Source organism: Mustela putorius, unplaced genomic scaffold, assembly GCF_011764305.1.
Source record: "Mustela putorius furo isolate JIRA1106 unplaced genomic scaffold, ASM1176430v1.1 tig00000698_pilon_pilon_pilon, whole genome shotgun sequence".
In the NCBI taxonomy this organism is placed as follows: domain Eukaryota; kingdom Metazoa; phylum Chordata; class Mammalia; order Carnivora; family Mustelidae; genus Mustela; species Mustela putorius.
Genome location: NW_025421449.1, coordinates 12,188,360 through 12,200,430, shown reverse-complemented (window position 1 = coordinate 12,200,430; position 12,071 = coordinate 12,188,360). Strand labels below are relative to the sequence as shown.

The 12,071-nt window shown below is 37.9% G+C and overlaps 1 protein-coding gene across 9 annotated transcripts in view; it reads right to left on the bottom strand.

Annotated features, from left to right (window-relative positions):
- NRG3 (neuregulin 3) overlaps window positions 1–12,071 on the bottom strand; it is a 1,045,529-nt gene that overhangs the window by 128,108 nt on the left and 905,350 nt on the right. For 6 of the 9 annotated variants that reach the window (XM_045083561.1, XM_045083563.1, XM_045083565.1 and 3 more), the window contains exon 4: window positions 5,340–5,366. In XM_045083561.1, the coding sequence (XP_044939496.1) occupies window positions 5,340–5,366 (27 nt within the window). The remainder of the gene's footprint in view (window positions 1–5,339; window positions 5,367–12,071) is intronic. The other 3 variants (XM_045083562.1, XM_045083568.1, XM_045083569.1) reach the window with 1 other exon arrangement.

Below are 12,071 nucleotides of genomic sequence, written 5' to 3'. Positions count from 1 at the left end.
ATTTCAGCTAAACAGACCTCAGTTTTGTCATTTACAACATAAGGATATACAGACTTCCTATCTCATTCATTGTTTTTACTTTTTAAAGTGAAATGAGATGATCTAAATTTTGAGGCCCATGTCAAGTATTAAATAATGTTAACTTATTACTCTGCCACATCTAATTTCTCATGTAGTTTAATATGGCAAAAGGCAAAGAAAAAAGTAAACAAACAGTCTTGATTGCTCCCCCTCTGCAAACAAATACACAGACACATTAATCCATAAGTTACCATTTTGTTTGATTAAAAAAAAAAACATGATATACTCAAATGAATGAAAACAGTTTTGTTCTGCATAAGTCAGAAATTTCAGCACAGGGAAAGAGAATCGCCCCTTCTGTATCTCTAATGCCAATTCACAGATTTGGGCATATACATTAATTTATTTGACTGACATACCAGCCTTTTAGATTTAAAGGAATACACACCAAAAGCTCATAATAAGCATTATACTTTTAAGGAAAATATCCCCACTTCATATCATCCAGACAGAATTAGAAACTAGACCCTTCTCAGAAGATTATCTTCAGTTTTTACCGAAATATACCCAAACAATTATTTTACACGACAGAATGAAGAGATGCTCAATATATTGTGAAGTTTGAAATAATGACCTTATCAATTCTAAAACTATACACATATTTTAGACCATGGAGTTTGAATATAACACATTTCTAAGACTTTCCTTACAGCAAGCTCAGAATATCATTCTTTTTGCTTTTTTTTTTAACTTCGAAATACAGAGATTATTCTAGAATGACTTTTTCAGATTTTAGTTAAGAATCTCCTTTTCCCAAGTTCTATAAACCTTTTGATTAAAAAAAAATTATGCTAGGGTTTACTCAATCAAAATCTGCATAAATATATCATGTTGTCCTTAAAACAATGTCAAATCACAAACAAGACATTTAACTGACAGAGTTCCTTTTATTTTTCCATATGAGAATGAAAAAAATTTGCATGAGAGATCTCCCACACAATCTTCAGCTCTCCCTGTGGTTTGCTAATATGTTTGCAAGTGGCATTGCACCTGCTTTTATACAAACATCTTTGATGCCTACAGCATCCAATGCATCAGGGCATTGTCAAAGAAATAGCTGCATAACAAAGAGCTCAAATGGATATAATGAGATACGCTCCATGATTGAGCACCTGACACTGCAGTGAGATAGTTCTCAGATGAGAAATCCCTCTTCATGATCAATGTGCCTTCCAAACTTAGGCCTGTCTGACATACCCTTTGGCCATCTGTCTCCTCTGGACCTTTGGGAAGATTTCTCAGTGAGTGTTTGTGCTTATGGTGAAGTGTGTCTACTCCATCTCTTGATCTTTTCACCCTGTGTGGAAAACTGTGAACATCTGACCTTAAAAACCTCCATTTTCCCTCATGCATGCGTGATGAGTAGATTAAGTCATTAATTCAAGAAATATTTTTTTGAATACCGACTTAGTATAAACTCTGACTTTACTTTTTTTTTTTTTACAAACACAATTTTGTGTTTTCACGTACCTTCAGATTCCTGACCTATTTATATCACTTAGTTTTATTTTTGTAAACTGATACTGTATTCCAGGGCAGTATTTGTTGTTGGTATGCCCATTGTACTGGTCCCAGAAACATCATTAAGAAAAATTCATGAATATAATTAAGCAAAAGTCCTTTTGAATGCTGACAGTTTTATGGACATTAGGTTTAGCATGGCTTATAGGATAATTATTCCTTAAAATTAATAAATCAACTCAGAAAAAGCTTTTTGGTTAAGTGTTTTTACTGAACTTGATACGCTTTCTTTGGTCCTAAAGTCGTGACTCTAGGGAGCTTACAGACCCAGATAGGGAGACTAAAATAGCAAGTCCCACCCTAATGTGGAAATAATACAGAGTTGGGACAGATTTGGACTATGGCATCACTCAATACAGTTTATCCACTTTGGCTAGTACTCAGTTTACATGTCTCCTACCCCAGGAAGCTGTCTCTGAATTTCCCAAAACACATTCAGATGCTTTTTTAAAATTCTGGGTTTTTTTCCTTCATTGTACCTTGCCTATGTCATCTTGATAGCATTTGTTAATTACCTCAATTATGTGTAGCTTTCTTTTAGTTTCAGAGCCTTTGGGCATTAAAGGATGTGGCTTATATGTCTAGATCTTTAGTATCTTATACATCTGGCATACAGTAAGTGTGAGAAGTGTACGTTGATTAAATAGCTGGACTCTTATTGAGTCATATGATTTGGCATTCCTGCTTTAAATAGGAATTTATTAAACTGTATAAAGTATTCAGCTTTTGCATCTGATCAATAACATAAACTTGGCCACTGGGAATACAAAGACTTGGGGGAAAGAGCTGTGTGCTTCATATCATCATTTTGTGATGTGAGTTCCAACTGAAGGAAAGATGAAATTAACATTGCCCAAAGTAAAAATGATGAACGTTGAGAAGAAAGCTATTCTAGAACTCATTAAAACAGAACTGACAATGATCATTTTAGGTACTCCAACATACCGTTGTGATTAAGTTTATAGAGACTATGCCGACATTTCTGCTTCCCAGCTGTATTTGTGCTACAGAGGTCCTATTATTGGGATGTGAGGCAGTAAACTTCGGTGGAAGGAATTTTACTCAGATGGACTCTAAAATCACAAGTTAATATTTTGTTATGTGAAAATATATGTTCCCAAAGCAACAAACAGAATTTTACATATTCAGTTAGAATATGGATAGGGGTGAACACTAGCAGGAACTAGTAAGGCCAGTGGAAACAGTCCATTCACTAACCTACTCACCATTTCAAACAAGCCTTTATTAGTTGTCATTATCTGTACACATGCTACATATTCCTTTCTGACTTCTTGCCCAACCCCTTCTGTACAAGGCAATCTCTACTGCCAGAGTCAAATATTCATACATTGAGAACCCACTCATATAAGGCTTTATAGCTACAATTTGACACCAAGTTTTTTAAGACTCACTATAACCTTAGTCTTGAGATTCATAGAGATGAACTACACAATTAACTATTATTTTTCACGTACCAGTAACTGAAGTCTTGTAAATGTTTTAACACATATTTTTTAAACACATACCTTGGTTCCATAGCAAATTGCCACCATAAGGTAATTATGTTACTGGAGGTCCTTAGGAAAAGTCCAATAGGATGGTGACGGGTCCTTTTTTTTTTTTTAACAGTTATAATCAACATCAATACAGTAAGTTTTTGCTTACCTAACCATGGCCATACCACTTGTGAAGTGTGAAGCTAGCCCAAACCCACGTGGGGTGTTCCCTATATATGCAGTCATTCAATTATAGAACTTTTCAAATCTCTATTCTCAAAGCTTGCAATCACCACAATCCAGTGGGGACAAATTTCTGTGTCCACTAGACCCAGTACCCACTATCCACGAAGTGGCTGTTGATGCCCAGACTTCCACGTTGCTAATCCCCACCATCCCTGGTAAATGAGGATAGTACAAGCCACATATCCTTCTCACAATTTATACTCTTCTACAGGACCCTGCCCATCATTTTCTGTAATTCCTGGCCCATATGACTATAGTCTCCTCTCTGAGCCAACAACATGCTCAAGGACTCTCATTGATTACACTCAGGTAGCTAGCCTTTTGTCAATTCCTTCTGCATCTGCTTTTCATTTCATGATGCTTCATTAGAATGTTATCCTGAATTTCATTGCCCTTATGATTTTTCATCTCATCTATTCTACCAAAACCCCAAGCCTGCAGGAATAGAGCTGTCTGCTTTTTCTGTGATATAAAACCCAAATAATAGAACACTAATGAAAAATACCACACAACAGGGAAGATCAACTCCAATATAAATATTAAATCACTAAGCTCTAATAAACCCTAGAAACTTCCAGCAGGACACTACGAACTTGACATCCTCTCTCAATATATCAGAGGTACCCGGAACTCAACATTGCCAAACCTAACCTAGTAAGATGTTTCCCATAAATCTGTTCTTCTTCCAGTGTTCTTTTTCAGTAAATGGGCCCAACTTTAATTTAAATAGGCGAACTATGAACCTTGCATCATCTTTGATAATCTCCCATTTCTAATCTTCAAAATTAATTCTCCTCAAATACGTATGTTGACACCATGTCCTACATAGCTCTTATTTTTCCCATATCTTCCACAATCACACTAGTCTAAGCTAGTAGCATCTTGCCTTAAGAGGCTTAGGAAAGTCTCAGCTGTATACCTACTGGTTTATTACCTTTTATCTGTAGGCTCACTAGACTGTGTCATTGGACCAGGTTTTTTTTGTCCATTTTTACACCTTTTTTGATCTCTAATACTTTGCATTTTTTCTTATAGTAAGCACTTGATAATTATTTGCTGAATGAATGGGTGAATAGATAAATGATACAATTAAATTTATAAATATCATCACAATAACCAAATTTACATATCAAGTATTAATATCTATGTTATATAAGAGAAAAATCTGAAGTTCGACAAAAGCCAAACAAGCAAAGAATTATTAATTTGGATTTCAAGTTTAGGTCTTTTCAATTTCACTAACTTTAACTCCCGAGATCTCTCCGTTTTAGCACCATGATGTATATCAAACCAATGGACTGTTTTTATTTTTTTTAATTTTTTATTTTACTTATGAAATCAACTCAGAAAAGTATGTTCAATTCTTATTGTAATTATCTATGAACATAACAATAATAATAGTTCCTGAATATAATAATAATTCTGTGGAAGACATCCTAATGCTTTTAAAAATATACCACTCACAGCAACTACTTTCACAAGAAATAATTTAATTTTGTAAAGGGAAATGTTTATAAGGTTCATACTCCAAACTGATTGATACTAAAATGTATACAAAGCAGGCATCATGCAAAAGGATAAGAAATTAGAGCAGAAAATAATAAAGCTGACATTTTTAAGCCATCACTATTATTTTCATTTATTGAGTATTTGCCTTCTTGTAGACATTGTGCTAAGCAATTTACATGTGCAGTCAAATAAGAACTATTTTACAGATAAGAAAATTGAGAAATAGAGCAAACAAAGCTAGAAGCCAAATTCAACCTTTGTATGATTCCAGAGCTGCACTTTACATTCAATTGCCTTCCCAATATGTAGTTAAGTCTTTCATTTTGAGCCATTACTTAGTGAAAAATCAACAAAAACACTTTTTACTACTAACAGCATCTGATAATGAGACATTTCGATTATAATCAGATGGGGAAGGAGAACACTATACACATTATGAAACTAAGCTTTTTCTAGATATTTAAGGAGCAAATTGTTTAGTCTTACCCATGAATTCAATCCCCAAGTGGTCTGCTACACCAAAGTCAGCATGTGAGGAAGAGAAACAGAAAAAGAGAAAACATTAGAAAAAAATCCCAAATGGAATTCAATGCTTCTAAGTCTGACCTTTCAACCCAAAGAATATGTCTTTATTTTAGCAACCATTTTTTGAAACAGATAACTTACAGATTGCCCACAATTAGGAGTGCTCTGAACACTGACTCATATTTCCCAACGGCCTGGAGCTATAGATGAAATAATATTGCACCAATTTCTAAGTACGCTAAGTAAAAATTTGGCAAAACGGAAAAGAAAAAAAAAACAGGAAAGAAAAAGATCAAAAAAGTTCCCACAAGGAATATCTGGTACTAAGTTATTTTCAGAACTCACGATATTTTATAGATTTATATTGATATATTTATATATTTGTATTTATATATATTATATTTATATATATTTACTTGTTCAATATAAATTAATCTGGACCTCTATGTTAATCATATGCAGGTAAGGAACTTCTGCATGAAACCTTAACCAGGCCCTCTTCACCTTCACAAAAATGAAATGATACTGGATTTTTTCCCCTCTTTATTTGTTAGATGATAAACCTATGGTTCAGTGAGACTAAAGACTTGAAGCAGATCCAGGGCACAAATCCAGTCTGTCTGACCCATCAGTCTTAGGACGGTTAAACTTGGCAGTGCTTCCTATCAAAAATGCATGACAGATAGGTCCACGTCTGTTTCCCGTGTATGTGTATGTGGACAGCTGACCTCTTTGACCCACTAATGCTAATGTCTGTCTGTGGTCTCAGTGATAAACTGGGCCTGACTATACTCAGGTACTCAACCACAGAGGTTTATTTAAATGTTGCTTTCTTAGGGCACCTGGGTGGCTCACTTGGTTAAGCAGCTGCCTTTGGCTCAGGTCAGGATCCCAGGATCCTGGGATAGAGCCCCACATTAGGCTCCTTGCTCAGCAGGGAGCTTGCTTCTCCCGCTCCCTCTCTTCCTCTCTCTCTCTCTCTCTAGTGGTCATTCTTGCTCTCTCTCAAGTAAATAAATAAAATCTTTTAAAAATGGTGCTTTCTTTAAATCATTTGGTTATTCACTCCTTCACTTTTAACCTCACTGTATTATTTAATGATGGTTTTTATTGCAGTAATATATTTCTTAAATGAGAATATGTGAAAAACAAGTATTGCTACAACTGTATTTGTTTCTAAGACTAATTACTGGGTTTCCTTTTTTGAGTTGTCTATTTAGCAGAGAAGCTTTTCTTTTTAGAAAATATGCATTTAGTTATCTTGACTATTTTAATATCTTTCTTATTTGTAAATAATTCATTTTTTAAATTTTATAGTGGCAAAGTATATACAATATGAAACTAGTCATTTTAACCATTTTAAATACACAATTTAGTGGCATTAATTATGTTCATAATCCTGTACAACCATCACCACTGTATTTCTAAAATTTTTTCCATCACTCCAAAGATAAACTGTACCCACAAAGCAATAATTTCTCATTTCCTTCTCCCCCAACCCCCGGTAACCTCCAATCTACTTTCTGTATTTATAAATTCGCCCACAAGTTGTTCATTTATAAGGTAAATAATCGAGACATGTATTTTATAGAAAAAAAGATGGTAACATTTTTTTTTTAAGTTGATGCATTAGTTTCTCTCCATGGCATTTTTTGATTACTCACTATATACTATGGTAGATACCAAGCACACTTTCATGAACAGACAGAATTTTCATTCTCCAGTGATTCAGAAATCAGAGGGACCCCATAGACAAAAAGAGCTGTTAATTCTTTGTAATGGTGCTATCATGGAACACCAGAATGCGTGCATTAGCAGGAGAGGCCAATGACCCATAAGCTTGCTCTTGGAAGAAGCAATATGCCATGTGAAAGAACAGGATTGTAGAGAAGTTGCAAGACCATGTTTGGTTCTTGTGCGAATAAGCAGCTTCCTTATGGTATGCCCTTGGGGCCCTGGAGGAAAAGCAGAGCTGCATGCGGTATTTACACACAGAGATTTCAATGAGACTACCCATCATGAAACTAAAGGGAAAAAAAAAAATAAGATTAGGAGTAAAAAACAAAACAAAACAAAAAAAGTTTTGCAAACAATCAGAAAAGATGTGCAGGAAAGAAGTCAGGAGAAGAAAGTATATAGAAATATGGAAACAGACCATGATGTCCATGGTATGACTGGGCAGGTAGAAAGCCATTAGCCCCTCAGCCTGGTTGAACAAGAATTCTCTGGGGGCGCTGAGGTGTCCCAGAAGTGGCTGTTTGTCTGTGGTTTGTTTTGCCAGCAAATAGAACCAACGGTCACTCTTCATTCTTTTCCACAGACTTGTCTGCTTCACTTCCAGATGTGATGGGGGAACTGGAGAATCAGGCTTTGTGAGTCTGGAGACTACACCAAGAAGTGAGTGGCATGCTTGGTAAAGTGGAGAGCAATCTGAAGTTCTTATGCCACAATTAATTCAGGACCAGTAGAAGAGACAAACCAGAATTTGAAATTTATCTAAACACTGAAAAGTAAGGAGAATTCTTTTTTTTTTTTCTTTTTAAGAATTTATTTATTGGGGCACCTGGGTGGCTCAGTGGGTTAAAGCCTCTGCCTTCGGCTCGGGTCATGATCCCAGGGTCCTGGGATCAAGCCCCTCATCGGGCTCTCTGCTCAGTGGGGAGCCTGCTTCCTCCTCTCTCTCTGCCTGCTTCCTCCTCTCTGCCTGCTTCTCTGCCTGCTTCTCTGCCTACTTGTGATCTGTCTATCAAATAAATAAATAAAATCTTTAAAAAAAAAAGAATTTATTTATTTATTTTACACACACACAGAGAGAGAGAGAGAGAGAGAGAGAGAGAACGCACAAGCAGGGGGAGCAGCAGGCAGAGGGAGAGAGAGAAGCAGGCTCGCCGTTGAGCAGAAAGCTCGAGGTGGGACTCGGTCTCAGGACCCTGAGATCATGACATGGGCCAAAGACAGATGCTTAACCAACTGAGCCACCCAGGCACCAGAAAGGCAAGCAGAATTGTTAAGGAAAGGATATCGGTCTTCCCGTAGCATAGCAGAAAAATTACATCTAATTATTAGAGTTGTAATTCTCAGAAATACTATCAAGCAAGGTGGCATTTATATTCTTGATTTTTTTAAAGAACATATTTTTTAATCTTTATAATGAAATTCATGAAAACTGACACGACTGAAACATATAAATAAAAAGATTGTTTAAAATCTCTCTCATGTGTGTGTACACACACACACACACAACAGACACATACTTCCATCATTTTAGTAAAGTGCTAAAAACCATGATCATTACTACAGGTCTAAAGCAACCGATCGGCTTTGTTTTACACAAAAGGATCAATGAAAATCCATGAAGAACGTGACAGAAGAGCAATTAATTTTGTCTACTGAGTCATATACAGAACATAAAGCATCATATTTCTCATAACCTTTCACCAGTTCTTTGTGTTTTTGTTTGTTTTGTTTCGTTTTAAGAATGGAGAAAAGGGGAGGTGAGGGAGGCAGGAGGGAGAGGGAGAGAGCATGGGCGTAGAGCCGGACACGGAGCTTGATCTCAGGACCCTGAGATCATGACCTGAGCTGAAATCAAGGGTGGGATGCTTAACCGACTGACCCACCCAGGTGCCCTTCACTGGCTATTTCTTAAAGCCAACAGCTTTCCTGGGGATATTCAGGCTTGCATGAAATCATCAAGAGGGATCTGATGAGAATTAATTAATTAATTTTGCATTTATTCATTCAGTCAACAAAGTACATGCCAAGAATTACACAGATATTGGAGAGGAATAGGAGGGACATAGCTTAAGCAAAAACAGTTTTATTTCCCCTCTAGTATGTACTAGAATGTGAAATTTCTATCTTTTTAACAGCTGAACTTTATTCTGTTCTTCCCTCCCTTCACCTGTATTACCCATCCGTCCAGCTCCCTCCCCTCTGGCAAACACCAAGGTTGTTTTCTGTATATATGAGTCTGTTTCTGTTTGTTCGGTTGTTTCATTTTGTTTAAATTCCGTATATAAGTGAAATCATAAAGTATTTGTCTTTCTCTGTCTTATTTCACATAGCATAATGCCCTCTAGGTCCATCCGTGTTGTTGCAAATGACAAGATCTCATTCATTTTTTTATAGCTGAGTGATATTAACTTTTTATGGCTGAGTTTGATTAACTCTTATATGTAAAAAATTGTGCTTCTTCTGGAATATTCACCCCTTTTGACAATATCATAGTGGCTAATATTTACTGAGCATTTACTAGGAACTGCTTTAAATATCGCCTGCAGACCCTGACTGACTGTCAGTATCCTTGTGTCACACATGAGGAACAGAGGCATGGAGATGGGCCAGAACTCCCCTCCACTGCATTGTTGTAAGTGGAGGAGATGGAATTCAAACTTAGCAGCTTGACTCTCCACCACCACTTACATATATATATACCCAAGGTTTGCATTTGCACTCCCTGTGAAGAAAAAGCGATTTTTTACAAAGCTAGCAGGTAACAAAATGTTCAGGGAGGAGTTATTGAATCCACTTAAAAGAACAAATTATTTTCATGTATCCTCAGGCGCTGGAGAAACAAGGCTTATTTACTCGCTTACCCTTGTTGATTGATCAAGTGCCAAATACAAGCTAGGTGGTCCAAGGAACCAAACTGGCAACTCATTAATATTTCTTCACTGGTTACTAGGAAGATCTCTTCATGATGAGGCTGGTCTAACTGAAGTGATGTGCTTGAACATACAGCAAGGTTATATAAAAAGTTGAGTCTGAATATGTGCCAAACATTGAACCAAACAATCTCATAATTGGTAACAGATTCAACAAATGACAGCAGCCCTGCTGCAGACCCGGTATATCCTTTCTTTTTAAAGATTTATTTATTCGAGAAAGAGAGAGAGAGCATGTGTGTGGGGGAAAGGCAGAAGGATAGGGAGAGAAAATCCCAACCAGACTCCCCGCTGAGCACAGAGCCCAGCACAGGGCTCTGTCTCGTGACCCAGACTGAGATCATGACCTAAGCCAAAATCAAGAGTGGGACGCTCAACTGCCTGAGGCACACAGGCGCCCCCTAGACCTGAAATACTGAGATTTGAGGGTAAGGCGGGTAACATGAGGGACAAACTTTATATTTGTAAAAGTCAAAAACTCCTGGAAATTCAAGGCCCACATTTCCAAAGTGTCCCTGGTTCCCTGTGTGTGAGCAGTTCTAAGTCTTTTTTTGTACGTGGATGGACGGATGGAGGCTACCAACAATGTCCTCAGGGTGGACAGGGTGAGGAAGAGAAAACAATCCTTAACTTGCTTCCAATCTCAGGGCAAGATGAGACAAGATGCTACTTGTGGTAAGTAACAAGACCCTCACTGCAGTGCAGCCCTGGGACAGTTGCACATGAATGTAGGTTTCCGTGTCACGTCTGTGTTACAAGTGCACTGAACAAGGCAATTCTATCACAGCACAATCCCATCTGTGATGCTTTCAAACCCTGTCCCATGGCATGTGGAAAAACGGGCCACATGAAAATGATGTTCTGGGTTTTAAAAAGTTAGAATACTGGCTTAAAGTACAACAGGTTTCTGTATTGCAGGCCTTCACATGTGTGCTGAGACTCTCCTGGCAGTGGTTCAGGAGTCAGTAGTTCCCACCTGGATGTAAATAACCACTGGGTCATGAAGTCCCCTGTGGAATTAATGACTATGGCACCTACCCTGGGAAATAGATGCCACGTGAGTGTCCAGAACAGCCACCCGACTATAAACCTTATCAGCTGCAAATGTTTTTTCTTGAGAGCAGAACTGAAACCTGTCACTGCATAGAGTCCGCCCCCAGGTCCTTGTCAAATGACTTTTCACTGGTGACACGTTAGGAAGAGGTAGTCCATCTCAGCTGAGAAGACAAAATTGGATTTGTGAAGATGGTAAGCTGGGTCTTGAATATCTGCTGACCCCAAACACCTGGCTTATCATTTTCTAGTAGTTTCCAAAATTGCTGTAAAGAGACGTAATTGCCTCGTGCTTCAACAGTGAATGTATTCTGCTTGCTCCTAGATAAGATCATGGATATGGTTAAGAGAGGCGGTGTGCGGAGACATCGGTATGCATGTTCCAGTTTATTATGGCAAGATAGACAAAGTAGGAAAGGCTGGGATAGACTTGAAAGGTTTCTGGTTAGGACAACAGCGGGGCTGAGGGGAGACCAGATGGTGGTTGCTGAGGGGGGCGTCAGCCTGGAAGCAACACTTGGGATCTACAGAATATAGATATATTTCAAAAAGAGTCAGGGACCAAAGGATAGGGGATTAGGGTTCACCACAGGCTACCAGAGCATGTAAATGTGACATTAGGGGGCAGTGACACTTGGCCATGACTAAGAGAATGCACAACTGGAAGGTGAGGAGCAGCCTGACCTGAATCTTTCAGGCCCAAGTTCCTACAGTGGGGACGGAGGAGAGCAGGCAAGGAAGTGAGCACAGGGCTGGCGGGTGAGGCAGGACAGTCCCTCTCTAGGTACTGTTGTCCTAAAAGGAGAGGGATATTCTTATAGTATCCTTTTTTCCAGCTACTTAATGCAACTTAGGAGGTGAACTGCCCGTCAGATTCCAATCTCTATGCTCCCTTTGCTAAAGTATGCTACCTTGTTAAATGTGTGTTTTTATCAGAACGATATATTTGATTTTATAATTTACACGTGTTCAT